Source organism: Neodiprion fabricii, chromosome 5 (assembly GCF_021155785.1).
Source record: "Neodiprion fabricii isolate iyNeoFabr1 chromosome 5, iyNeoFabr1.1, whole genome shotgun sequence".
NCBI lineage: Eukaryota > Metazoa > Arthropoda > Insecta > Hymenoptera > Diprionidae > Neodiprion > Neodiprion fabricii.
Window position 1 is genome coordinate 4,450,308 of NC_060243.1, and position 27,965 is coordinate 4,478,272.

Consider the following 27,965-nt stretch of genomic DNA (forward strand, 5'->3'; position numbering starts at 1 on the left):
GCACTATAGCACGCATTATCAGGTGGTACAAATGAGGTATTGTGATTGGTGAGATGCGCGATGAATGAAGGAGTGGGCAAGACAGCTAAATTCTCAGTTTCTGAGCTCTCATCAAAAATTAAATGATGGCTCCATTACATTCCATTATTTTGCCATCATTTCATTTGAGGAGAGTCAGTACTAATTAGCCGTTAAATTCTGAAAATTGATCATACAGCCGAAATAAAATTGCAGGCACCGGCATTGGTGGCCATTTTGTATCTTGTGTTTGAATTCGTCTGGTTTTAATGTTTTGAAAACATTTTTTACTTAATTTAAAGCCAAATTTTCATCTGTCTTGCGTTACTTCAGGGCGAACCAAGACGAAAAAAGTTGATTTTGAAATGCACTATTGAAGAATACATGTTCATTGTCAGGAATTTGTCACGAGTGCGACTCGAAATTCGCTCGTACCTCGGCAGCTGCGTATTTGTGTTTGTGCTGTCGGCTTTAAATGGCTTCAGTAAGAAAGTATGGAATCTGAGTCCATATAAAGACAAAACGCAGAATTATAAAGCATACGAAGACCTGTGGAAGCGAGGAATGTGTCACGGACCTACTAGGTAGCAGTTCAGTGTTAATCGTCAGTTTTCCCGTACACAACAAGTCTAGAGTCTAATCGAATTTTTACACTAGTTTTTTTTCAATCATTCAAGCGAAGCCGGTAGTCGAGAGGCACGTCACTGTATGTCTTGCGAATTTTAAACCTCGTGTAATGGCTTGTTTCAAAACCTGCAGCGTGCAGAATCACATGTCAGGAAACGTTGATATAACCTATAAATCGAGTTGCGTCGAACAAAAAAATGTCTTTGCGACGGTTCATGCATCCGAGGAACAAGTACAAGCTGGAGCCAAATTTCAAGCAACTAGCCATACTTTATCCGGAGTTTCGTAAAATTGCGACAACGGTAAAAACAGTATATCACATTGAAACATCACAGTGCTCGCATGTGCCTATGACATGTCTAATCACTCGATTCCCGCAAGACACTACACACGCGATCGATTATTTTCTGTTGCACCTGATTCCTCAGTTTGAATTCGCATTTCTGTTATGTTGCATAGATTTTATTACATTTCAGGATCTCGCGGGAAAGGTGCGGATTAATTTCCATGATCTAGAAACCTTGAGAATACTGACCAAAACCCTTCTAAAACATGATTATGATTTGAACGTAGATCTACCAGCCACAAAGCTGGTCCCAGCCGTACCTCTGCGTTTGAATTACGTACTCTGGATAGAGGATTTAGCGAAGCACGCCGGTATTACAGACATGTCTTTGATTTCTGGCATTGACATAGGTATAATTGATTCACCTGAAATTGAGTTTCAATTTTATGTAGTGCTGTTGATATACTTTTACTTTAATTCTCTTCAAAGGCACTGGAGCGGTGTGCGTCTATCCATTGTTATTTGCAAAGATCTATGGATGTAGAATGATCGGCACAGAAGTTGATTTGGAAAGTTACGAGTCTGCGGTGCGTAATGTAAATAGCAACAACTTGCATGACCTCGTTGAAGGTAAGTAGAGTCTAAATGGCTCAACGCTGTTACTGTAACAATAATTCCCATCATGCTCTGTAATTGTTAATGATTTTTCTAGCTACAGATTCCTTCTTTAAATGAATATAAAACTCTTTGTCTATCTCATCAGTGATACGTGTAAACAGAGGTACGGTACTCAGAGGGTCAGTACCTGAGAACAATGTATATACATTCACAATGTGCAATCCGCCATTCTTTTGTGCCGAAGAGGACACGGCCACTGGATCAAAACCTTCAGGTTCCCGAATGCCCCCGCGAAACGCACCATCTGGGAGCGAAGCTGAACTGGTCGTAGAAGGCGGGGAAATACAATTTGTTTTGAAAATGTTGAACGATAGTGTCGAGCTGAACAATAAAATAAAGATCTATACAACTATGCTTGGTAAAAAGACTAGTCTTACATTTTTGTGCAATGAATTCAAGAAACGAAATATCGAAAACTCTACATGGACTGAATTTTGTCAGGGTCATACAACTAGGTAAGGCAATTATATGTGTTAAATTATCAAAGTTCTTGGTGAAGATGTAAATTTTTAGAATACAATATCATGACATAAATTATCAAATTTATTTTATTAGATGGGGTCTAGCTTGGACTTTTCTGTCAAAAGATGTGCTGGACTTGACAACTGCACCAGTCATAAGAATTAGCGGATGCAGCAAAAAATTAAAACAGAAAGCTAAACGACCTCCGTCAGAAATAACTTTCCCTGTAAGAGATGGCATGACAGAGACTAAGGAATTAGTTTTAATACTGAGACTTTTATTCAATGAGTTGAAGGTAACGAGATCATGTATCTTTTCTTTTAATTTTGGCAAACAAATTAACTGGTAGATATTGACACTAAAATTGTATTGAACAGATCCGAGTTGAAGAATTACATGTGAATCCGCAAGAATCGAGTTACTGGTGTTGCCAATTGATGGCTGATGAGGACACATGGTCACATGGACGCAGAAAGCGTCGAATGATGGCTAATCAAAGTTTACCATCTAAAAGGCCTTGCCCAGATATATTTTCTGAGAATGATTCTGAGAAACAAGAAGCCTTGGATGCATCTTTCGGAGATGATTCTGAAAGAGAAGAAAAGACTACAGCGTTGCCAAATGGTGTGAATACTCAGCCCGTCAAAGGATCGTTTTTAATTTGCGATTTGGTTGTGGGGGAGATCGAACCTAATGATGACGAAAAGAAATTGAAAATATCAATGATATTTGAAAGTGGTTCTGGAGGTAGAAATGCATTGGAAACGTTACGACAGTATTTTATAAATAAGTTAAACGTAAGGGAGTTCATAAAAGCTCAAAGCTCAGTTAAAAATAAACAAAGAAAGCGACGAGTCAAACTGAAAAAGGATAAGACGTAAGATCGTTTAACGTATCAATGAGTTTTGAAGATATGACAGAACCATTGTAATTATTACATGGATACTGTGAACGGACATAATAAAACTTAAGTTCTTAGTTTGTAACGAACGTAGTTGCTTGTCTGCCCTGCTATCTGATCTATTCGTAACTACTAAATCTACAAAAAAAACAACATCAAATGTGTAGTAGAATGTGAGAAATTTATTGATTATTTCAAACAAACATTAAAAAATGTTGTATTCATTTTGCTCATATTTCAACGAGCGAGAGCAAACACGCATTTCATATAAAATGGTTTTATTCACGTGATGATTTTTACCAAATTACATAACAGATAATATATGTATATCAGGTATTTAATGTTTATCCTTACCGACTAACACTTTTTATCATTGTTCAATCTTCCTAACGAGTGCGAGAATAATATTACACTAGATACTAAGAGAAAAAAAAAACCAACAAAAACAAATTAACGAGTGAAGAAAGTTTCTTCCCATTTTGGCATTATTCTAACGAAAAACATAAATACCTCAATTTTTTATGTTTTGCTAACCCAGTACTTGTATTACTTCAAATATTAAAGTAGTGATATTACAAACTGCTGTATACGATTCATTTTCGTAATTTCCACGACGAAATTGATTATTTCATGTTAGATCAAGACGGATGATTTAAACGCGTATTTTACATTCACTTTGACGTTCAATTTTATGGAGATACTTGTCGAATGATTTGTATAATAAAAAAATGACCAGTTTTCAATTCAAATTCAGAAAAAATTTGAAAAGCTCAAGAATGATGTAACTAAGTAATTGCTAATTGGTGGCATGCTCTAGGAGAGCTTTGTAGTATTTTCAAACAATGCAACTTCCCTTTATTTTATTCATGATTATCAACAAACGAAAAGTCAAACGATATAGTAGTACAGTAATGAACCACAGCATTAAAAGTTCTACGATTACCACATGACTTGAAATCGAATATGTATATTTCAATTTATACGAGTATGCTACTTAGTCATATATTGTAGTTACATTTATACGTAATATTTGATATTCGAAGACTTCATGCTACATTATTTGATTACTCTAAAAATCACCACTTCTCATCTCGCTTGTCTCAAAGTTCTTATCTTTTTATTATTGCAATAAGCTTTGAAATACGGTATCTAAAACGCCGTAGCTAAAATTAATGATTGCAAAATAATGTCTACGACTGCAAAAGATGTATTGACGTAGTTATTTAGTTACGTTCTCACATTCATCAATATCACTTTTTCATTTTTGGTTCCGTTTAAAAGCTACAGAAAGAAACGCTAGCAACGACCGAGAAATATTTAATCTCCTATAGGTAGTTTGAGCGATGATTACCTATGACCCATGATGATTCATCTTTAATGACTTATACGATTACATGTATGTATAAATCATTGCCCTGTAGTGATAACGAAGGACTAAAAAGCAACTGACTCGAGCTAATGGCTTAATATTACGATAGTTCTAACATTTCATTCCTTTAGACTCTAAAAAATCGAACAGACGAATTGAAATTCACTTGGAAAACTCACGCGATTCGAGTTCGAAATAATGAAAACATTACTGTATGTGTGAACACACAGGTACGTATTAATCAAAACAGTTTTATGTACTGATTAAAAGTACATACTTTTATACTCGTGTATCATAGATCAAAGTATATATAATATTTGACCGAACCTTGTTCACTATCTACACAAACAGCGAATCAGCAAAGTAATATTTTACACGTTACTGCTTTAAGCCCGTGGAAACTAGATTCGGAACATGCACACGGCGATTATACGTACGTGTGCTTGAACAGCTCATATGTTAAAATTGACGATAACATATATTTACACGAAGTCAATATTTTTGAAAAGTCGCAGATAGATTAATTCAATTGCTGCACCTTTTCCTTCATCTCGCTGTAAAAACTTCCGAGGTCTCTTTATGGTCAGGCGAACGCGAGTTTAATGTCTTTTTCTTCACTATCCAATACCTGGGAACTTCTGAACCCAGATCTCAGCATTTAATTCTTGCAATCCTACCGACGCGTCGTTCGCTTCAAATAATTATTTGAGATATAATAAGACAGGAAGTTTTGAACAGACTCTATCTCCATTTTAGCTTATTTAATAAACTCAGCTCTCCGTTGCCACAGGATCCGCTGTAGCACCGACTAATTGCTTCGATTCATCGTTTACAACGTCGTTTGAGTCTGCTTTTTTCGTGATCTGATTTGATTCTGTTGTTTTTTCCTCATTTTTACCGTTCATCTCTATCATCTTGACCTCCCCATCTGGAGTCTGTTCCTTCTGACGCTTTTCAATCTCTGCTTTGAAGTTCTCAATGTCCTGCTGACTTATTTGCACAAATAATATACCGTTTATCACGTTCAGCATGTCGAGTACAGAGCCCATGCTGGGTGGCTGAATCTGAATTGGGGGTAAACTAACACCGGGTTTACCGGTGTAAATTTCATTCATTTTTTTCTGTAGCACCACTGCCTGCTGCGTCAAATGCCTGAGGCAATCGCTGCTTTCCTTAGTTTTTTCATGCTCCTCTCCCAGCTGCTGTTTGTAGATAGCGTACGTTTCTTTTTCATTATTTAATGCTGCACGAAAATCACCCATGCAGGATTGAGTTCTCGCTACCAAATGATAAGAAACAGCAACTTTCAGGGAACGTGGACCGTGATAGCGCAGGTTCAAAGCCAACGCATGCTCTAGGAAGCGTAAAGAGAGTTCATACTCTCCCACAGCATGTAATATCAGAGAAATATTACTCTGAAAAATAGATTCATATAAATTTTTTTTAAACCAAATTTGCTATATTCTTTACAACAACCTACCTGTTTCTAATAGTTTTCAAAATACTCACATCGAGGAGTGCAACTTCCGGGTGATCTTCGCCGCATACGATCAAGGCTAGGTAACGGGCTCTGTACAAAAGTCTTAGAGAAACAGAAACTTGGCCATTTGCGAATGAGTAGAGTGCGAGATGAATCTGTGAATGAGAAGGAAGTTGATATTTAAGGAAAATTGTTCTTATAACTTGGTTTAGGAGCGGTTGGCTCAGATTTTTATCAAAATGCATACGTATTCGGTAATGGTATATGGATGATCGATGCCGTTCACTCTCTCCGACATAAGGACTGCCTTCTGCTGTGTTGAAAGAGCCTCTGCATGATCTCCCATTATATAATTCAGTCTTGCCAGCATTCTTAAGCATTGAGCAATCTCTGGGTGCATTGCACCATAGACATTGTTGAGTAAATTCAGAGCCTCGCTTATCAGTTCATACCCGTCTTTTAGGTATCCTTGTTGAATTTTGCTTTGTCCCGTCGTGTAGAAATTGTACGCATCACTAGCCTGGAGAAACGAATTAAGTTGTGAAAATAAAAAGCTCTACTATACAAAAAAAATTATGATAACAGAACGTTATTTACCCTAGGATTGATGTGCTTTACAACTGGAAAGATGTTGAGAATGTCTTCTTCAAAGAACGTGGCACGGTTTTTATTCTCAAAATTGTACTCTCTGAGCAGGATCTGTATTCCAGTTTTAACGCAAAAACCTCTGAGCAAAGAGATCTTCTGTAAATGGTAGTGTTCAATTGTGGCATCTAGGGAGTCGGAGGCTGGTGTTTCCCAGTCGTAGTATGCCTTCAAGTCTGCCTTAATTTGAGCCCAGAGCGATTTTGGTGTCAACGATGCCCATTCGACCTCTGATTGCTGTGGCCCGTTGGCTCTACCCTTCCGTTTGTTGCGTCGCTTCGCTGTCTTGCTCTGCAACTATCAAATTACAAATTAAAGTAATAACGGATATAAGAAGGCTTGATATTAATTCTAAACTTTTAACTAATGGGGCGTCAAAAATCTTCTATACAACGCTTTTTTTCAATCTAGTACCAACCTCTTCTACACTCTGCTGTGGATGTGTCAATTGAGCGGATGAAAATAGGCAGTTGAGGAAGTGGCTTATGGCTGCAGAGAGACACATTAGCTCAGTACCCTGTAAAGAAAAATAGAAAATCGAGTTAAGAGACCGCAAATTTTAATCCAAATAAATTGGACGAGAGAAAGTTTGTTGAACTCTAGGTTTACCTGCATGTACGACGTAAAGATGTGCTTTGCCGAGCGCAGGACGAGCTCGGAAACCGCAATTCGGTTCAGGTATTTGAGTTGAGGAACGGCTGCCAACATAGCTGCGAGCTTTCCAAGATAACGGACGTTGATTCCGCGGCCATGTAGAGCTTCCACCAGAGTATTACCGTCCATAGCTGCCGCGGTGTGATCCAAACATTCGCGAATCTTGAGAAGAAATGTACGGTAGAATATTTTAATAGCCGCAGGTGCTCATCGTAACAGCATTAGATTCGCTTCAAACAACACGTACAGTCTCACTTTAGCTTTTCATACGTACAAAGGTTGGTAGCTGTACTGTGAGCAGAAAATCAGCAGCGTCCCTGACTAGCTGTCTCTGTTTTATGAGGGCGTCACCGTTGTCGTCGGGGTGCTTCACCCCTGGAGAGTATACGTCAGGGTTGAACCTCACATCAAATTCCGCGTCGCGGAGACTGCCGACTGCCGCGGCTGCTCGGCGAACGATTTCCTTTGTGCTTTCTTCAACTAAAGTAAAATCAAGACGCACAATCAACATTTGTGTGAGAAAGCTGTACGGAACATCCTGTATTAAGGATTTAACAATACATACGCTCCTGCTTTTCTCCTCCGGTTATAGAATCGGTAATGCTCTCGACTATTTTCTTCGCTTCATCTGCCTCAATGCTTGATTGTGCTGAGTCCTCCTTGTTGCTATCGATTGCAGGAATCGCTGGCTCCTCCTTCTTGTCCTCCTTAATCCAAATAGAAATCAGTTTTAGGTCAAACATAGTAATGACAGTCTTATAATTTATACACCTTTAATGGTGCCATGACCTACCTTCGAACTCGATTCTTTGTCCTTGTGGGATCTTCGCGCCGACGTCAGCTCTTGGAGATGAACGGCAGCATGCTTGATAAACTGGACGTATCTCGCCTCGACAAAGGAGTCGATTAGCTCTTGGCGGAGGCAAGCCAGCCGGTGTTTATGTTCGACGGGAAAACCGAGGGCTCTGGCTTCCTTGCTTAGTTCAACACCTTCAACTGAAATCAAAGTGTCTCTTTATTAAAAGACTTTCTAAAAGTTGAGTAAACGTAGTTATTCGGTGAGGTTTGAAACTAACGTTTGAGGAAATTCACATCTGGCGGAAAAGTCCGCAGCAAGTCAAGAACGTAATGTCGCGAGTCGTTGCCGATGATTCCCTTGCACTCCACGCTACTGCAAAGCTCTATCTCTTCACCCGCGTCGTTTACTACTTTGTGCGGTAGAATTTTCAACTGCTGTCCAGCCTTGTTCAACTGTAATACGTAAATAAATCAAGGTGTTTATCTAAAATTTATGAACGTTTATATAAGATACTGTGAACAGTCTGTTGTTTTTAAATTAGCATCGATAGCTGTCAAGGTTGTATGGATATTCAATGGTTTGCCTCCTCACCAATTCTAGATACTTTGGGTGGGTGAGAACTGATTTTCCAAAGTCGATCGATCCGTAAACCACGGATTGTTCCTGCTCCCGTTCCAAAATTCCGGGAATAATAGACTGAGCAGTGACGCGATATCCTCTGAAATATAAACGTAGCAATCAACACAATATTCAACGTTTCGAACAACGTGAATTTGTTGGTTCTATGCATTAGCAACCCATGAGGCATGTAAGTCTCAGCCATTACCTATAATCTATGACGACAGTTCCAAGTGTGTATAAACCAGGCAAATCTACAGCGGCATAGACCCTGACACCTTGAAGATCGTTGCGAGGCGCTACAAAGGCGGCAGCGTCACCGCCTAGTTCCTTATAGTGATCCCTGACATCGAATCCCAGGGAGAAGAATATATTGTTCCAAATGAACATTTGCATTTTCGCTTCTTCTCCTGGATTTATGGCCATCACGTTTCCGTCAATCACGGCTACAGCCCCACGCGTTGCTGCGGCGACAAAATCGCTGTGTACCTAAAGTAGTCAAGCGAATTATTACAGAAGACGGTTTGGTAATTTGCTCGCAGTTTCCGAAGGCACGTATATCACCGAAAGATTATATTAATTAAATTATTCATCGCATACGGTAATAAGGATTCGTACTTTGAAAATTGCCCGCTCACGAAGAAGTCTCTCGGGAAGATTTTTTCGCGGCAATTCGCGTGTGGTTTGCAGTTCTTCGTTCCAGTCTCTGGTCTGGCCAGGAATATGTTCCTCGTAGCCCAATTTGGAGGAGAATGCTGTGATGAAAAAAATGAACGTAACAGATGAGAGGTCAATTTCCGAAAACAGCGAGGATAGAAAAAGAAAAGGGCTTACTGTCTTCCGCACGTATCGCATCGATCGTGTGTTCAATTTGCGGAGCGCTCCATGCATAGAGTTGATAGGGAGTGGCAACCCTCTCAAAGGGATGTCTCTGTGTTCTGCGTCTCTGCATCGCGGCGAAGCCTCTCTTAAACGCCGGGCTCAGCTGATTCAAGAGCTCTATAAGACTGTGACACAGGTGACTGGGGGTTGCAGGCTTTGGATTAAAAGACTCCTTCGAGGACTGGTTGACAAAAAATCCACGAGCGCAGGCGGTGAGATGGTACTGTTTGTCCTCCAGGGTAACTATGTGCAGATACATCAAATCGCCGTGAAGTTTTCTGTATCCAGGAGGCGGGTTCCAACCGGAAGTGGTCAACACCTATAATTGAAAAAATTGCGTGGCAGTTAAGGATTTAGTCGTACCTCGGTTGAAATTGTTTCCGCAAAACTCCGCTGTAGAGTGGTCCGTTAATAGGATATTTTTAAATTTCGACCGGCTCGCCTCCGAATCGACTCCATATAATTAAAAAATAATTCCCTAATTTTGTCAAATTTTTAACTCACCTCAAATCCATGCCCCAAAGAGGGTGGATCCCATCCAACCCTTATAGGGGCACAGGGCTCTTTTGGTTCACTGATTACGAATCTGAACTCAAAATTTGAAAATTCAAAATAGCGGATCTAATATGGTGGAGTAGAATTCAAAAAGTCATTTCATTTCGCTAAAACTCGACACTCGGGAGTTTTCGAGGTCGCTGATTACGAATCTGAATTAGAAGTTACAAAATTCGTAACGGCGGATCCAATATGGCAATATCAAGTGACTTGTGGAGGTTTTGGTCCAGCATATTGGAACCACCACTTCGAATGTTCAAATTTTGCGTTTAGATTCGTAATCGGCGACCCAAAATACCTTCCTATATCAAATTCCCTCTAAATCGGATCGGTAGATTTGATGTGGAAATCCATCTTCTTTGGGGCACAAGTTAGAGTTGAGATAAAAATCTGCAAATTTTTAATTATCTGGAGCCGATTTGGGGGGCGCGCCGATCGAATCTTTTTCTAGTAAATCGCGGACTTGGAAATCTGCAATATTCGTTTGATCTCACTTTCAAACAAGGCGGACACCGCTGCTCCTTGGCCTGAGGTTGCAAGGGTAGCAAGGGCCTGTCTTTGCTGCCCGGTATGATGTAGTCTGGTGGAGTGCAGTCGACGGAATCGGGCCGGGCCTTTTTCTTCTCCATGATATCACCGTTAGTCACGACGTTGAGAAAGGCTAGACTGCTGCACTCGACGCCGTTGTAAGCGTCGCCCGGATCGACGGATTTCAGGAGATCCCTAACGTGTCTGACGTGAATCCGGGCTTCGCGCATAGTGTAAGGTTCCTCGACGACCTTTATGACCGATCCCTCTTTCAGACCCTCGATATTTTTCAACTCTGCAAAGTTATCGAGAGTGTTACCGTCCAGCTGAAGGGAGAAACATGTCCTGTGGCAGGTATCCTCGCGATCCATGAGGAGCTGGTGGATCTCCTGGAAGTAAAAAAGAAACAAGAAAATATTTAGTAGTATGAAATTCTTTGAATGAATTTCATCGCTAAATTTTGTACAGTGAATTCAACTTACTTGGACAAGCTCCATGCTGGATACTTGAATGTCGAAGGGTTCGTTACCCGGACTGACAATTTTCACGGTGAATCCCATGTCCTGGATGAAGACGACTTCCTGTTCGTTTCCTCCATCCTTTTCCTTCTCACCGGGTTTTTCGCTCTTCTCATCTTTGCCGGCCTCGCTTCCGTTGCTGCTGCTGCTGCAGTCTCGCGAGGACTTTTCCTTCTCGCCTTCTTTCGTAGCTTCGACTTCGCCCTTTTCGACAACGTTCTCAGTCGCGCCGGTCCCGCTGCTCTCTCCGTTCTTGATTATTTCTGTCGATTTAAAATATAACGTCAACGTTGATAAGGTTTTTTTTTCTCTTTTTTTTTATTAAAATTATATATACGCAATCGGGAACAGGCGCCTTCGTCTCTTCGCTACTTGGCCAATTAGCATCGACGATTACTATAATCAGTACGTATGGGGCTTCAATATTTAAGCTATGAAAATTGAAAACCAAACCCCGATGTAACGAGCGATGGTTTTGCATTTTGGTGCAACTTTAAACACTCCGTACAAACACGTGCAGTGCGTATAAATACATGTCGGTGTACGTACACCGAGATTTATAAATAAACCCCGATGTAAATAGTGCAGGCGCGAAATGCCAGTTATTTTTACCAATTAGTATCTGTATCTATATGTTTAAGATATTGATCACGTGATCAAATCTCCTGAGAATACTCCTGTTTCAATCCAACCGTAATAGTGTAAGACGAAAAAAATTGATTAAAAAAAAAAAAAAAAAAATAACTGAAAGCCCGTGGCAATCCAACGGACAGGCGATGCTCCACGCACCGTGAATGCTTTATCGAAAAATATAAGAGATAAGGAAAGGTGCGGAGGACGTGTAAGCCCGAGGGTAAGAAAGACGGCTCCAACGCAAATATCAATTTCGTCGTTATCGTTGTGTGAACCGAGAGAAAAATCTAGCGTATTAAAAAGGAAACATATCTTTATTAAAAATGAGGAAAAATGCGTTTGTCAATTAATTCGAATAGGTAGGAAACAATACGCGTGGAGAATTGGCTGATCCAATTTCCGATTTTGCACATATAATACCGATCGATGAATTTCTCAAATGTAGTTAGGTATAACTTGTTGTGAATTTATAGCTCTGTACGATCATATTGGATCGTCGTGATGGCGACATACATGCGGTGTAAGTACACGTATGTACATATCTTTTTAAAAAGGAGCGATAACCGTAGGGCGACTTATCTATTCTCTCTCACGTTCTTCGTTCATCAGTTTCGCAAGTGCAATCAACTCGAGCAACGGTTGTAATAGTCAACGATATATACATCGGGTGCTCGATAAGTCTTTGACGATCGATTAATTCGATATTCTCAACAACTTGTCCACGAAGATATTTGGTCTATATATGATACTTTAAAAATTAAAAAAATTAAAAAATAATAATCACCGTACATTCGTCTTCGAGTAAATCGATGAGAATAAAGTACCGAATAAATTGTTTTGTCCTCGTTATACTCGTTACCTCTCTTTTCGTTCTTCCGTTATGCCGTTCCCCTTTCATAACAGGGCGAGTTAGTCGAAGAAATTATCATCTCTGAATTATACCTCAGAGAATTAGACCTCGCGTTCTAATCATCGTTTTCTTCGCGTGCTCTCTTTCTCGATCAATATAAAACGACGACTATATACTTCCATACGAATTATTACCAATTATTAGGACTACGTATTACAGATATGTGTAGTAGCTCTTTCTATGTACGGATACATGTTAGTTTCAGCTAGTTATATAGCTTTGTTAGCCGTTATGTGCTGTTTTTTACTTATATATACAATATTCTAGAATGCAGTTGCACTGTAGTAATAATTAGTACTGACCATTAATTTTTCTTCTTTTCTTTATTGCCAGCTGGTTTTCTTGTTTCAAGTCAACTTGTATCTGACTCTTTTCGTTTCTTTATCTTAGTTTAGTTTATTATTGCGTAAAGTATTTGTTAGTATTGTCCTTAACCTACATTAATGTTACACATAAGTAACAATAAAAGTTATCTATTTCATTTATCATCTATCTACAGCGTGTACGTAGAAGCTATCGATCGATTACTTCGATGGAAGAAACCTTAGATGATACTTGCGAAGCTTAATTTTCTACACATGCTACGTAACGAGCTGTACTTTTCTTTGCGCGATGTTTAAACAGCATGGGCTTCAGTACCTAGGCATGAATACTAGACGCTTATATATATACTAATGAATTTCTGGAAATAAAGCGTTTCAATCGTTAAGATACGAATACCAACTAAATTATCTCTGCAAGAATTGTATTACTATTCAGTAGTTTACTTCCTCATTTATCGAATTGGACGTACACTGAGAAAAATTTCATTTGTTACAGTAACTAGAAAAATTCAGTAAAACAGGTATCGTTAAAAAAACTGTTCGAATATCGTTGGAATTAGGAAAAACGAGGTACGCCTAACCATTTTGCGCTATCGTCGATCCTTTTTTGGTAATTGCAACGCAGAATCAATTTGTGAGGTTTACTCTACTTTTTTAGTTAAGCAAGGCTTTAACGTCAATTTATCGTTGCGCGAGCATTAAATTTTCGCAACAGTTGCAAGAAAATCTAGCAACAGTGATCGTGATGAGAAAGAATAGTAACCGATACTAGACTTTCCAGTGACAGCTAGAAAACTAATTTTCATTTTCTACCTGGAACTATATTTTTCGATTCTGGTTAAAAAATGAAAATAGTCCAGGACCGAGCGGTAACCGGAACTAAAAATTCCTATCAGTGTACACCAGCATGCACGAATAGAATTTAATTCGTTTTGTTTTCTCACATCTTTCTGATCGTCAAGCGGCCGCCTTCGGTGTAGGCAATTAATCAGCCTTTTCGAGGCACAAAGCGCTCAACAAGGAATAAAAAATTGCCTGTCACGGTCGCCCGGATGTGCATTACGCTGCCGAGAGTTTGCCCGTCGGATTACCGCACGGCGATTAGAAAAGGCCCTATTATCGCGCGTATCTATTTACTTTCAAACTAATATCCCAAGTGCGCTGGCCATGCTCTCATGTCGTAGAAAATGCCCCCGCGGTTGCTCTTCAGCATGCCGTTCATCCGCGCTCGCTTTGCTTGCCTTCCTAATTATACACTTTATATACTCGCGCAGACAAGCATTTCCACCCTGCCATGCTCATGGACGATGCTCGTTCTCTCCCAACACATACGCCCAGGAACACCGTATTATGTACATGCGACGTCTCGTTCGTCCTCTTCTATGTGTATTCTCGTTTCTTTTGTCATTTCGTTTCTCGGCTCCTCTTGTGCTTCCTTTTCTCAATCTTCCCTTCGACGTGGTCGTTATTATTATCATCATACCTCTCGTCGCGTGGATTTTCTTGCACCGCGATACCCGTTGCATGTGCAAACGGTATAACTAACGGGTACGGAAAGAGGAGGACCGAGACGACGTTTTGCCTTAAACTGGCAATCAAATGAATCGATTTAACCATGTCGTAGCCAGGAGGATTTCAAACTGGTAGGTATATACGTTTCGTTATCCGCAGGCAATATTGCCACGTTCGAAAACTAAAAGAAGACTATGCGGTGAAACGTTCCAAGACATTGCTGCACTTGTTCAGCTGCACAGCTCTGGTTCCGATCCCTGATTAGATAGCATCACGATGATACGGGAGGCAATAAACTCTTCGGAGAATAACACTCGCGCACGGTTCAGGTACAATATTCACCGAAAAATCCAGACGAATTGCTTGTCATCGTTTACCCCGCGGTAGCTCATTTCAATTATGATATAATAGATCATAGATAGAATAGGAAGTTTCTCGTTTAGAACACGCCGCGGCCGATTCGTAAAAAAGGGTATCTTTAAATTTAGATTTAGACACGAGAGCAGACTTTCTCCAGCTGCTTTGGTTGCACGCGTCGTAATATTGAGTCGATCCTCAGGCAATACCAGGTACAAATATGCATACAAATACTAATGCTGGTGAATGTCGCAAGTTGAATTTTCAGTTTCTCGGTTTTCACCGAATGCAATATTCAAGAGTAAACTATTCTTGCCATCCTCCTGTTTGCCGTGAAATGACACTCGGTGATTGGCAGCGTCTAAAAATCACCGTAAAGCCAAATTTAAATTGCAAGCGGGCGGCTAACGGCGGCCATGTTGGTTATGTGCCGGCGTATGAATTCGTTTCTCATAATTTTTAGAACATACTTTTCTCCGACAAATTTGTAACTGAATGACAAGTTGATCTAGGCTATTTTATACTCATACATTCAGCTGCTCGGAAAATAATTTTTCATTTACGAAAATTATCGGAATATCGAGTGAGAAAAGAGTGAGAGAGAAAAACGTGAAATATCTTAATTACAATGAATATACCAATGAAAATAGCCTTTTTGCAGCTAGATTCTGGTCGTAGCAAAGAAACCACAGGCATGGACTTTCGTATTCACCGAAACAACGAATCGTGGCCTCGAGACTCTCGGTTCAACTCTCGGTAACTACGCACCGCTCTATGGGACATTGATTTCTCAGTTTGCATACTCTTTGAGTTTGCCATGTACAAGCAAATTCGTACGGCATACCAATTTCAAGGAATAAGAAAAACCTGTCTCATTTGATTTCGGCAACGCAATGATTGTAGTGGTCGGTGAAAAATCGCTGTTTATGGGACGGTGTACTTTCTGCCACAAAAATGATAATGATCAGAATAGCATTGAATAATTGTTAGAATAAAAAACATGTCTGTCTGCAGAGTAAGCGGCGTCAATTTTCGAATCACGGGAACTCGCTTTAAAATCAATTAGAATACCATAGGAACAAATGAAAACCATTATCCAACCGAGATTAGTGTTACGGGTATTTATTGTGAAATAGACTGAGCTTAGAGGTATTTACTTTTGTGTCATTGCGAAGAGGACAACACTCCGTGTTTCGATCCGAAATGCAAAGGAGAGGAAAATAAAAGAAGTCAGGGGAAATACACGGAGTGAACGGAATGATAAATTTGTTACTAATGATGATGCAATTTGAGGGAAGGGGCGGACCAGTTAGAAGCGGTAATGTAGATCTGGACACGAATGACGGGAAAAGCGAGAGTGTCTGTTATGTTAATAAATTCAGTTTATTATTAATCACGTATAAAATTGAACGCGATCGATCGATTCGATAACACGAGAAGGGCGCGGGCCTGCCTATGGGCGTCCATCCTCACGTTCGAAAATCAAAATATTTCGTCTGCAGCGTCGGCTGCTGTTCGAGGTAGGAGTCGCCGCCGCAATCGGCGCGCTCACATGACCCCCGCACTGGCTTGTTCGTAATTCGAGTTACATAACCACCCGGCTAATTTCATGATATAACTACGTTGTTAAACTGCAACAAAACGCACGGGGTGCACTAACGTAGTTCGAGAATCACTGCGTTACGTAACGGTTAGCGTTAAATGTTGGATTCAGAGGTTGGACCCGGTTGAGACTGGCTGAGGTAAAATTGAAAAAAAAAAAAGACGAGGAAAACGTATTAACATTTTTCGCTCACCCTTCGCGGTCGATTCCTCCTTCACGTTCCCATTCACTATCGGAATCTTTTCTGTCCCGTTATCACCGGTCGTCTCCACCTGCGAGCCGAGAGCCATTATTTTTACAATTTTACAACCAACCCTGCACTCTCACACCTTTCCTCCAACACAACCGCACAAATACAGGAAATTATTTTTCACGGGGACCGTCGTGCTCTGCTCCGCTCCGCCGTTGTTGCACGTGCGTTTCGACCAGAGTACAAAGTCTAGTGCTTTTCATTGGCGCATTCTCCTCGTTCCATGTTCACATTACTTCTAGATCTTTGTGGCAATTCGTTTCTTCAAGGTCAGCGTTGATTGGACAGCCTTCGAGCTGCCACTCTTATAAAATAAAATTGTCACTTGATCTCGGGTCTTTTCAAATATCACTAGAGAATAAAAACGCAGCCGTGAACCGGTGGCGACATCTGACACAAGCAAGACAACATTAACATCAGTTGTGTACCTGTAGTGTGGTTGTTATGTTGCTAGCGTTGTCAAATATTTAACCTATTGTATTTATTAACCTACAATGTCGCGTGACTAATGCCAAAAGGGCGTACTACAGCAGTTAGATAGGGATCCATGCCAAAAGGGCGTATAAAAAAATTTTTTTTTGCCATTCGACTTAAAATCACTCGAAACGTAAAGATCTGCAAAAAAAAATTTTTCGATGTACTAACGTAATCGTAACGTAATCTTGAGATACGCCCTTTTGGCTTTAGGAAATTGCCGGCCTAAAGCCAAAAGGGCGTATAAAAAAAATCAAGATTTTTCAAAATTTTGAATAAAAATTGCATATTATTGAGTACGGAATAAATTAAAAATTATTATCAAAAAAAAAATTATACGCCCTTTTGGCTTTATAACTTGAGATATACGCCCTTTTGGCTTTGAAAATTTTTTTTTTCATTTTTAGGCTTAGAATATATTGACAAAACGATTGGCACAAAAAAAAAAAAATTATACGCCCTTTTGGTTTTGAAAAGCCAAAAGGGCGTACAATTTTTATACGCCCTTTTGGCATTAGTCACGCGATGTATAAAATATAGTTTTGTTGAAACATGTGCTACTGATATTATGAAATAAACATCAGCTGACTATGGGGAACGTATTGATACCCCTGCGGCCAGATTGTTCAAAAATTTGATAGAATAATGAAACGGAGGACAAACGACTCCTAATTGACGTATTTATATAACTTTCTTTGGACTGTACAACGATATAACACATTTTGCAAGAACAATGAATGGCGAAACGGTATGAATAATAGTTGATGAATTTTTGAGTTGAAAATTATTAATAAACCATTTATACGTTAATAAACTTATGATGCATATATAATTCTTATTTTTAGCAGCATAACATGAATGACATTACCTCAGACTTCACGTGTCTCAAAGTATCCGCTTTGTGTAAGGCGTCTCGCATATCAGACGCTGTTCGGCACGTCACAATTGGTCCAGACTCTGTCTTGATTCCTGACTATCATGTGGACAACGAGAACATTGAAAATGAGCCGAACAACGGTATAACCAAAGAGGTTAGACCACAGCCGAGGTCACTAAGTCCAAAAATATCAACCAGAAGCGGTATAACTTTTTCGATAAAGAAAATCTTGCTCGAAAATGAGGTGCAACGAAGAGAAGAAGTCAAAGTAAGAAGCTTACAGCAAATTTCCTTTACACTTTTGGCCAAGAAACAAAAACCAAGTTTGTATTCATTTTTCAGCAAAACATGCAACGCCGCCTTCAGAGTATGATGAGGGCGGAAGCTGAACTGCGAGAACAAATGGCTGTGATTCGGAACACGATGATAGCTGACAGAGAGCATCAGGAAAGTCTAGAGAAGGATGAAATTGCCAGGCTTGAAGCTGAGGAGGAACACGTGGCTCAACAAAATGAAATTAAAAGGAAACATGAACAGCAATTACATGCGCAGAGGATATTGGAGCGGAAGGAGAAATTGGAACGGGAAGTTGAGGAACAGAGAATAAGGAATCAAGAAAAGCAAGTACTGTTTGAGAAAATGCTCCCGCTCCATGCAAGCTTTACGTCCACTTATCAGAACATCAGCACGGTATCAAAGTCCTGCAAGGACAGGAATATCCTTGGACCTGCCTTTGCACCGCATTCAGTCAAGCTGAAGGAGCTCAGCAAACGCATGGAAGGGCTGCTCGAGCGTGCTAAAGTGAGGTTTTACTGTAGTGTAATTGCAGGATGCTTACTTGATCTGTCTTTTCTATTTTTGGACGTTTTGTGCTTCTTATATTCAATTTACCAATTTCTTTTCACAAACAGTCGAGTAAGAGCCCTGTAATTGCTCTATAATTTGGGACATTGACGACTGGTAACTAATGGTAACTGTTTTAGTCAGGCGAATTGACAGAAGAAGATGTTAACACTGCAGAGAGTCTTGCAAAACATAGTGAGAGTATCTTGAATACCTTTAAGCAAGAAATAGGTTAGTAGATAATAATATCTAAATACAAACTGTTTCACATATTTTACCTCCTATGTTTTCAGATCGAATAAATGCTACCTACGATGCAGAAGTAGCTCGCAGGGAAGAGGAAGTGAGACAAGCCCAAGCGCAGATGCAATTAATGGCTTCTAAGGCTCAGGAAGCTGCAGTTCAACCTGATCAAAGTCCAAGTGAGTTACTTCAAAGTACTGGTGTCGAGGGCCAAATCACAGCAAATGCGTCAGAGGAGAATAGGGCACCAGAGACTACAAATCAGACACATTTATCAGTGGAATCAGTCGTCCCAGAGTCTAAAACAGGTGAGTGATGTAATTGCTATTTCATGTGGATAGCAGCTTTTGGTAAGAAATCACCTTGCTAATCTTTGTGTTTGATTTTCAGACGATCTTCTTGAGTTTGTTGACAAGGTTTCACTGAATACTTACCTTGACAGTCAACAGCTACTAGAAAATCATAAAATCATGTGCTCGCCTCTAACGCAATCGGAGAGTACAAAGAAGTTCCGGTTTGAGTGTCAAAAAGCAATAAATATACCGGTGAATGCGATTTCCGGTGTTAGCAGAGAACATCTTATGGACAAATACGAAAAGCTGCATAATTTGCTGGGCGGAAAGCCGCCGACTAATGCAAACCAACATCCGCAAGGCATACAGTTTTGCAAGCATACCTTGGCCAAGAAATTTGTGGTACGTTAAATATGTCGATGAAAATTTACCTTCTTTTTCATTTCACTACAACTTTCCACATATCTAAACAGAATCAAGGTGAAGCTCTAGTCTCCAGCAAACCGGAAATGGCATTTTCCGTTGCAGCAGTTATCGTGGCTCTCTGGAACGACTATCCGGACTTCGGTGAACTACTTTTGGCCTATTTCTACAAAACGTGCCCTTACTTAGTTCCGATATTCCTTCCTCAACAACAGGGCCAGTCTAACGAGGACTACTACAAATCATTGGGCTACAAATATTCAGAAGATGGAACCGTCGAACGGCAGGACAAATTCTTGAAGAGAATGTCTGGTTTGATGAGGCTTTATGCGGCTCTGACTGTAACCAGGCAGCGAAAGCTCGTCACGAGTTCACATCCCCATGGCTTACAAAACGCTTGGAGATGGTTGGCAGCTATTTTGAACATCGGTAAATGTTATTCAACGTTTTACCTGGCTGTATTACTGAAAGTGATGTTTTCTTCGAATATTTGTTTTCAAATACGATTTTCACTTACAGAACCACGACCTGACATCTGTGCAACCTTGATACTCGACATGCTTGAAGTGACTGGACACGCGTTGTGGAAAACTTATCCAAAGCAATTCCCAAAGCTGCTGGCCTTACTTATCACCCAATATTATCCTCGTATGCATAGCATCGGAGGTACAGCCGGTGGTCCTCTTGCTCGGTTGGAACAGTTTTTGAAAAATTCTTTGACCAAAGGCTCTATACCACCCCCCGATGGTCAGCTGCCCCAAAATTTTTGGTAGCGGAGTAATTTTCCGAAAGTTTTATCACGGTGGAATCACGCGTCGCTGTTCGAAATTTCCGATGCTTCAACTAGAGATTGTTATTGTGCCGCGCTGCTTTTGTTGATTAAAAATCACAAAAAATTTTGGATTCTGTACATCGAATACCGTTAATAATCGCGTCACAGCCGTCGCGTGCATAATACTTGACCATAACGTGTTATGTGAATTATCATGTTAGCTCATTGTCGTGAGATTCTTTTTAGTGTAAATTAATTAGGCGATTCATACAAGATTGACGAAAGAGAAGACACGTCGAATTTGTAACAAATTTTTCCAATTTATTCAATTAGATAAGTTTCTTTTTTTTTTTTTTGATACCAAGTTTAAGCCACGAGTATACGTACACGTAATGAAGAATATGTTCGATTTAATATCATTCGTCAATTAAAATTTAACTGTGCATTCTTCGATTTGATCGCACAGAAGGGCGAGGATGTTGGTCCGTCTTTTGCTGTATAACGTACCATGTACTTAATATAACAATGACAACCTCAAGAATGTGTGATATTGAACAAAGAGATTAAAACAACAAGTACAATGTAAAATATTGAAATCAAACACTACTACAATCCTTCGATCAACAAATTATCATCAAATCTAATAGTAACGAACGGTCGTTGGCACATCCTCTGCGCCTTCGTCGGTCACGTAGGCGTCCAAGGAATTCGACGTAAAGCCGATGACTCCGTAGGGAGAAAATCGTTCTGTCCAATGTTCGTTTTTCATCGCGGAGAGCAAGTACGATGATATTTTCTTCCTCAGTTCAGCTGTGAAGAAAAAATCGGAGCTAGATATGTGAAATAAGTGTAAAATGGGTGAAAGACAGGTGGCTATCAAATAAGCGTTCGAAACCGCAGAGCGAGCCTATAATTTAATTCCTGTTATTATAGGACGAACGGCGCTTTACGTGTCCGAGGACGCGACGATGACTCGTCATTGCGTCAGCAGTGACGTAACCACGTGTCAAGGCGGCCTGGTGGGCCCTGATGTTGTCTTTTTATTATTATGATCCTCTTTTTTTAGGCGTTAGTCAAGATCTCAAGTCATCCGGTCAGCTTCATTCGATTTACTATTCAATTATGCCGCAACGGTGAATTACGCAAGCAATTTCGGGGATGCTGAGAAGCGGTTCGTCTAGCTGGCTCTGCGTGCATCGTTCGAACGAACCTCATACCTGGCACTGACTTATTGACGTAGATCGCGTACGGAGGCAACGGGCCAAGGCTCCCCAAGACGAAAAGGGAACCGATGCTGGGCGTCCGTTTTTGGTGAAAATTCAACACCGGCGCCTCGACGACTCCGACTTCCGTCTGTTTTCCCGCCACCATTTTCAGCGTCGATATTTGCGAGCCGGAATCTGCGGACACGGAAAAATAACGAATAAACTTGTCTTCTCTCTTTAGTTTATTTTTCTCCGCATATTTAGGTACGCGTGATGTTTTCTGGCCAGCAGCAGCCGATTCAAGGAGAACCGGTGTTGTGTAGTGTCCGTAAGCAAGAATTTCAGTGGGACGAACGAGCGTCTAAACGCAGTCGCTATGTAACTCGTGCTAAACGGGTGAATATTATCCGGCTGACTGAATCACGAGTCTCGATTTTGCAAACAAGAACGAAGATACCGAAGGGAGATAGAATTATAGGGGAAAAATTAATTTGATTCGTTCTATTTCAACGATTTTCTTATTCTTAGAATGATTTTGAAGGATCGAAGATCTCAAAACATCATTATGTTTTGTTCCATTACTGTTTATCGAATTTCAAACAATTCCTAAATCACGAAGTAACGGTTTTCCATCAGCACGAATCGATGCGATAACGTTACTAACTTTAAGGGTAGCCGCACTTGATTACTACGGAAAAAAATTACCGGCACATGCCAATGATAAAATCTCGCGGTTTTGAAAAATTAATTTGATTAAATGAAATTAAATTGAAGTGTACGAAATTTACGGTTAAACGTGTGATTTTGACGATGTCCTTTTTTCTCCGAGTAATTAAGCGCGGTAACCAACTTCAACACGGTCGAAACTGCACTGATTGTAAGAGAACGATAACTGTAACGATACCTGTTTTACTGAATTTTTCTAGATACTATAACGAATGAAATTTTTTTCAGTTTCGCATTCCGAAATATCTTTACAATACCTACCCAGGGTATTTCCAAAGAAAGCTGGACTCTCTCCCTTCGAACGCAGGTCGCTGAGAAGAAGCGTCGCGGCGCCTCTTCGTCGGCGTGGGTCTGGCAGGGCGCATCGGTGACCTCGGAGGTCCAAGATGTTCTATATGGAGTAAATATGGAAATCCGGATCGTTGGTCAAGGATAATTCACATCTGCGTGCACGGAGGGCGATTTGATAGTTTTTAAAATCATTGGTGCGTACCTTGACGTAAGGTCCATGGTCAGCGGCGACGACAATGTCGACGTAAACGTTACCCGACGTACCGTCGTTTAATCGGTGGGCGAAGACGAAGGTGACTGGCAAAAGCTCGCCTTCTTTCCAATCGCTGTACGCCGGTAAAATGGCTAAGGAAATATTTTAATTGCGGCAACTTGTTCGTGAAGGTAAATATGGTAAAAATTACTTCTACGATTTTCTACGAATTTTTAAATGGAAATTGAGACATTTCGTATCATTTTTTTTACAAAAAATTGTTTTCATACAAAGTTGTAAATATGCATAATTTCTTGTGAAAACTTTTCGATCTTCACGAAAATTTGCATTTTTTCAGTAAAACAAATCTGCAAGCTATTACTATTTTTAAAGAAAATTAACAATTCTTTACTAAAAACTATGCATAATTACAATTTTGTTCGAAATTATACGAAATGTCTCAATTTCCATAAAAATCCGTAGTAGAAGAAATTTTCATCAGGGTTTATCGATAAAAACGACGGATTCGTCGATAATTCGCTGTTTCAGATATCAAAACTATAATATGCTAATTATTTATCGCAGTTTCACGATGATTTATTCAAACTGCGAGGGCAACTCACGGCTCCTGGTTCAATACTTCTAAAAAAAAAAAAAATTAACATTTCTATTACTACGAATTTTTGCAGAAATTGGAAGATTTCTTATTACTTCTTACACAATTATAAATATATGCATAGTTTTTCGTAAAGAATTGTTAATTATCGTTAAAAATTGTAGTAGCTTGTAGATTTATTACCGAAAAAAAAAAAAACAAAAAAAAATTTCATTAATATCTACAAAACTTTTATGACAAACTGTTCGTATCTAAAATTTTTTGCACAAAAAATTGAACGAAACGTTTCAATTTCCCTAAACAATTCGTAGAAAATCTTAGAAATCAGTTTCACCAGGATGGTCACAACGATGCTTGTTGTTAATGTAATCGAAAATCTGATTACCCAGGTCGACGATATCCTTGGCGACGGGTCTGTCGGATCGAGACTCGTATACGAGGCTCACAGGGCGTCGAGTTGCAGCTTCAACGGCTTCGGCGAGAACCTCGAAGAGACCGACGGGGATTGAAGGAACCAAATGCGTTGCTAGGACCAGCGGATGAGCCTCCGGATCGATGGACGGCGGTGAAATCTTGTTGGTAGCAGCGAGGCTTTTCACCGGCTGCGATATTACGTGCGCAAAATTTCTAGGATCAATTTCTCGAGAGTTCCTGGATCTTCAACGACAAAAACTTACCGCAACGTTTTGCGGGGAACTTTCCTCGGGCTTCCTCTCACCGACGTTTACCGATTCCTTAGCCGGAATCGGATCAGCCTTCGGTGTCGAATCTTGATTCCTCTTCGGATTAATCGCCGGATTTTTTTCACTCGGTAACTTGTCGGAGCTGGTTAGCTGCTGCTTACCAGAGGATGACATTCTGGAATCTCACCCGAAATCGAGCTTCTCACGGAAATTATTTTTTATAGTTATAGTGCGATCGGTACGCGTGAGATGTCGACCTATTGCAAGAAAAATCGCAACCGATTTCTCAATTATTTCGAATATATACTTATATTTTCATACATATAGGTACAGTACTAACGCCGAATACAATCAACAGGCGATACGATCACCACGTTTAAACGTAATGGCGGTGTCACAGGACGGAAATATGAGCCGATTACTAATACTTGAAAACAAATACATCGACGTCTGTTAGTGTATTCCTTCGCGTCTCGAATAATCCCGTTCGCCTTGTTTTCGATTTTAAACTCTCTGTATGCGCGGAGATAAAAGCACCGAGTTTCTTCTTTAACCTTTAGACCGTCGGTGATTTTAACGCACACGCATATTTATATGCGGTTAATCTGCGGCTGAGCAAGATGCGAGCGAAAAATTTCACGTTCGTTCGAAATTTTGATCTTTATTCACCGTTGAGCAAATTGAGCCTTAGATCGGTCAAAAAAACGGCTCAAGTCGACTTTGGGTATTTTTTTTCAAACACGCTCATCTCGGTCTTGTGTACAATCTTATGTTCAAAACGCTTTTAGAATATATTATGCATGTATAAACAATTAGTGCCTCGATCTTCTGTCGGTTATACCTTGTACACAAGGTATACACAGACACACACACACACACACACACATATATATAGCTACTCGCGAGGGTTTTCCCGCGGACGGCAAGGATTTAAATTAAGGAGAGTCCGGCTCGCCTAAACTATACATGTATCCGTATTCTAATCCAAGTTACAGTTACTGCAAACGGACACGGTGCAGAGAGCATAACAGAATTCCAAGCAGTTTCCAAGCGCTAGCGCACAGCAACACGGATGCTTATTTTTCAAACGAGTTGTAACGCGACAAAAAAGGCCTTCCATTTCGCCCAGCCTTATAATTCAATTGTATTTGAGTGGAAAATTTTCTTATCGCGCACTGTTTACCCTACAAATAACTAGTAACTGTTGCGGGGTCGAAACGTACCCCGCGCGAACTTTGAACCACGTTCCTGAAAGCGGCGAAGCAATATCGTCGATTCCCGATTTCAACGGTTTTTCGCTAACAAAATGTAAATAAAATCAGATTTCCATATAAAAAAAAAGGAAGAAAATCACGCACGAGAAAGTAAGTCTAGAGTTTATATCGTCATAGGATCGGTATGCACGATCGATAAAATCGTTGAGCGAGTTTGAAGGGAATGAAAAAAAATTAAGTCACCTTTGTAAAATATTATGCAGCCTATTTCCTCGATGCCGGATTATGTCGGAGGATGAGTTTATACGATTTCGCCGGTTCGATAAACGGCCTCGAAAATACGGACGTGCCGTGAATGAGAATCGTCGGCCGGTAAGGTAGGTATCCACGTATGTAACGAGGCACGTACGTACGTGCGGTTTAAGGTGCGTCGCACGTCTGAGCGTCGCGACGCCCGTTTCTCACCGTAACTCTCTCGGCTCGCTTGTTACAGCTTACTTATTATCTTCATTCGACAGCCGCGTGGTTAACGCGTGGCGGCAGCTGATCGTCGAACTTCGACACACAACCGAGTTACGTTTAACAAATGCCCGATACCGAAGGCTTCGCGTATCATTCGCGATTCGCACATTTCATCGCACGCGTGTCGCTTACGATTGCACGAGTACGTAGCCAAGATGCGATTCGGCGAATCGGTACTTTTGTGTTATTTAACCACGTTGCGCGAGAGTTGAATCGATTTTTCTCTCGATCCCTGAGATTTACAACTTATCGCAATCACTCCACGATTTCTTCGATCTCTCGATAAATATCGGAGTCGGATTTGTGAAATCGGAGTTCCAAATTTCAAACTGACGTTGTAACACGCGCCTGTGCTTAAAACGAATCTGCTTTTGAAATCGTTGATTCGTTAAAAACTTTATGAGAGCATCCCGCACTTGAAATTACAGAGAAAAGTCATTGAATTAATTAAATGGTGTGTCGTCACGGACGGCGGAGTAAATATTTATTCGTGTCAATTCAAGATCTCGTTGTCTGACAAAATTTAATTCAAATCAATCTACGACACGTTTAAATTATTATAATAAAGTGTCTCCTTGATTTTATATGAAAATAAATATATTAATGACATTTTTCTCTCGGTGTGGGTGGAAGGATTTTCATGACAACGGTTTAGCCATTTTTTTTCTCACAATTTCACCGTTAACGTATCCTCGAATCGAAACCTCATTTCAAAGCTTCTGTGACAGAATTTGTGGAAAATTATCGACGTTCTCGATCTTTTAGCACACGGTACGAGAAAAAAAAAAAAATAAGAACGGTAACTACTGTGCCTGCAATATTTTTCAGTCCAATTTGTAACAATTGTAGTGAAATCTAATTACAGGTACCGAGTAGTTGCATATTCCAGTTTATAAAACCTGCTGTAGATTCCACACTGAAAAATGTTGCCGGTGTACAACAGTTATCAGAATTTACATAAATTATTCTAAAGTATAATATTTTTTTGTGTCAATGATGGTTTAGACACGGAACGTGTTGAAAACCTGACGGCGCCGTACGAATTATTTTCTTGTTTCGAAAACTCGTTGGGAGTAATAAAAATCTTGGCTCAATATTGCCGCCGATCTGTCAAGAGTGCGGTACAGAGAATAAGAATATAATAATATATACCTGGCTCGCAATTAGCTATAAAGACAAAAAAAAAAAAAAACAGTCTTCCAAACGCGTTTAAATTAAAAAAAAAGGCGACGTCCGCTTACGGTTAGTTGTCTTTAAAAAAACTCACCCCGGCATAAGTATTAATTCCACGATCGAAGAACACGACGGCCGGTATTGGATGAATTGCGTCACTCCGCGATCGATGGATCACTCGCATGGTACGGCAGACCCGGTGCATTACTCGGCCTCGAGAGTAACTGTTTTGTATCCTGGATGTAAGAATATATATGCGGACGATGATGCACGCTCGCCTTTGTTCGGTAGCCTGGAACGCGTTGCAAACGGACGAAAGTCCCACCGACCAGAGGACGATCTGAAGACGGTCGGTGTGGACATCGCCCGGACGCATTGCGCACTGATCCTCTCGATCCTCGATCGTCGTTCTGCAGGATCGCGGGGATTCGATCCCGATGCTTCGTCCTGGGATCGAAGAACCGAGTCGACGAACGCGTGTATAAAGGCGCTGAATCCCGACGGAGGACTAGAGTTGAAACTTGAAACATTTCGTATTATTTCTTACAAAATTATTATAAGATTTTTTTTCTACCGATAAGAATACAAATTTTCCCATCAGAAAAACTACAAGTTTTCATTGCGAAACTGTATGCGTATTCACAATTTTATTGTACAACATTTTATGAAATGTTCAAATTTGTTTAAAAATTCGTTGTTAATTCGTAGAAATCATTTTCACCAGCAAATATCGGAGAGCAAGGTTTGTAGGTACGTTATTTTATTAAACACACACACACACACACACACACACATATATATATACACAT

General features: G+C 40.2%; 4 protein-coding genes across 17 annotated transcripts; 2 read left to right on the top strand and 2 right to left on the bottom strand.

The window, feature by feature from the left end:
- The first annotated feature begins 124 nt into the window (after positions 1-124).
- Positions 125-3,453, top strand: LOC124183492 (U6 small nuclear RNA (adenine-(43)-N(6))-methyltransferase). 7 transcript variants are annotated; one of them, XM_046572062.1, is made up of 7 exons: positions 125-602; positions 676-947; positions 1,122-1,341; positions 1,421-1,561; positions 1,695-2,064; positions 2,165-2,366; positions 2,449-3,453. In XM_046572062.1, exons 2-7 carry the CDS (start codon positions 843-845, stop codon positions 2,950-2,952), a joined length of 1,542 nt encoding a protein of 513 aa, XP_046428018.1. In that variant the 5' UTR covers positions 125-602; positions 676-842; the 3' UTR covers positions 2,953-3,453. The 7 variants fall into 7 exon arrangements, with proteins under 7 accessions (XP_046428018.1, XP_046428017.1, XP_046428016.1 ...); XM_046572061.1 differs by having other exon boundaries at positions 696-947; XM_046572060.1 differs by having other exon boundaries at positions 701-947.
- On the bottom strand, positions 3,234-16,801 carry LOC124183488 (clustered mitochondria protein homolog). Of its 2 annotated transcripts, none has more exons than XM_046572054.1 (17): positions 16,552-16,801; positions 10,985-11,283; positions 10,469-10,891; positions 9,372-9,738; positions 9,156-9,292; positions 8,746-9,026; positions 8,511-8,637; positions 8,197-8,371; positions 7,914-8,116; positions 7,686-7,827; positions 7,395-7,600; positions 7,076-7,282; positions 6,885-6,983; positions 6,419-6,757; positions 6,069-6,341; positions 5,851-5,976; positions 3,234-5,756 (listed from the first exon to the last, which is right to left on the bottom strand). In XM_046572054.1, exons 1-17 carry the CDS (start codon positions 16,646-16,648, stop codon positions 5,112-5,114), a joined length of 4,146 nt encoding a protein of 1,381 aa, XP_046428010.1. In that variant the 5' UTR covers positions 16,649-16,801; the 3' UTR covers positions 3,234-5,111. The 2 variants fall into 2 exon arrangements, with proteins under 2 accessions (XP_046428010.1, XP_046428009.1); XM_046572053.1 differs by having other exon boundaries at positions 6,419-6,763; positions 16,552-16,800.
- An 811-nt stretch (positions 16,802-17,612) lies between these two features.
- On the top strand, positions 17,613-21,259 carry LOC124183489 (mRNA export factor Gle1). Of its 2 annotated transcripts, none has more exons than XM_046572055.1 (8): positions 17,613-17,830; positions 17,928-18,227; positions 18,302-18,760; positions 18,943-19,033; positions 19,096-19,353; positions 19,436-19,740; positions 19,812-20,190; positions 20,281-21,259. In XM_046572055.1, the coding sequence occupies exons 1-8, from the start codon at positions 17,816-17,818 to the stop codon at positions 20,532-20,534; spliced, it is 2,061 nt and encodes a 686-aa protein (XP_046428011.1). In that variant the 5' UTR covers positions 17,613-17,815; the 3' UTR covers positions 20,535-21,259. The 2 variants fall into 2 exon arrangements, with proteins under 2 accessions (XP_046428011.1, XP_046428012.1); XM_046572056.1 differs by having other exon boundaries at positions 17,931-18,227.
- LOC124183494 lies at positions 20,891-27,808 on the bottom strand. Of its 6 annotated transcripts, none has more exons than XM_046572067.1 (7): positions 27,251-27,808; positions 24,242-24,422; positions 23,950-24,166; positions 22,958-23,100; positions 22,726-22,855; positions 21,751-21,933; positions 20,891-21,343 (listed from the first exon to the last, which is right to left on the bottom strand). In XM_046572067.1, the coding sequence occupies exons 1-7, from the start codon at positions 27,256-27,258 to the stop codon at positions 21,174-21,176; spliced, it is 1,032 nt and encodes a 343-aa protein (XP_046428023.1). In that variant the 5' UTR covers positions 27,259-27,808; the 3' UTR covers positions 20,891-21,173. The 6 variants fall into 6 exon arrangements, with proteins under 6 accessions (XP_046428023.1, XP_046428029.1, XP_046428025.1 ...); XM_046572073.1 differs by having other exon boundaries at positions 24,242-24,429; positions 27,251-27,807; XM_046572069.1 differs by having other exon boundaries at positions 24,242-24,445; positions 27,251-27,807.
- Positions 27,809-27,965: the final 157 nt, after the last annotated feature.

Excerpts from the sequence above, each read along its gene's own strand:
- LOC124183492 (XM_046572062.1), top strand. The coding sequence starts at position 843 with ATGTCTTTGCGACGGTTCATGCATCCGAGGAACAAGTACAAGCTGGAG. Across the intron at positions 948-1,121 it reads TTCGTAAAATTGCGACAACG|GATCTCGCGGGAAAGGTGCG; the intron begins GTAAAAACAGTA and ends ATTACATTTCAG. Across the intron at positions 1,342-1,420 it reads GATTTCTGGCATTGACATAG|GCACTGGAGCGGTGTGCGTC; the intron begins GTATAATTGATT and ends TTCTCTTCAAAG.
- LOC124183488 (XM_046572053.1), bottom strand. The coding sequence starts at position 16,648 with ATGGCTCTCGGCTCGCAGGTGGAGACGACCGGTGATAACGGGACAGAA. Across the intron at positions 9,293-9,371 it reads TGCGATACGTGCGGAAGACA|CATTCTCCTCCAAATTGGGC; the intron begins GTAAGCCCTTTT and ends TTTTCATCACAG. Across the intron at positions 6,984-7,075 it reads TCTTTACGTCGTACATGCAG|GGTACTGAGCTAATGTGTCT; the intron begins GTAAACCTAGAG and ends TTTTCTTTACAG.
- LOC124183489 (XM_046572055.1), top strand. Across the intron at positions 18,228-18,301 it reads AACGAAGAGAAGAAGTCAAA|CAAAACATGCAACGCCGCCT; the intron begins GTAAGAAGCTTA and ends TTCATTTTTCAG. Across the intron at positions 20,191-20,280 it reads GGCAGCTATTTTGAACATCG|AACCACGACCTGACATCTGT; the intron begins GTAAATGTTATT and ends TTTCACTTACAG.
- LOC124183494 (XM_046572067.1), bottom strand. Across the intron at positions 23,101-23,949 it reads CAAGGATATCGTCGACCTGG|CCATTTTACCGGCGTACAGC; the intron begins GTAATCAGATTT and ends ATATTTCCTTAG. Across the intron at positions 22,856-22,957 it reads ACCATGGACCTTACGTCAAG|AACATCTTGGACCTCCGAGG; the intron begins GTACGCACCAAT and ends TACTCCATATAG.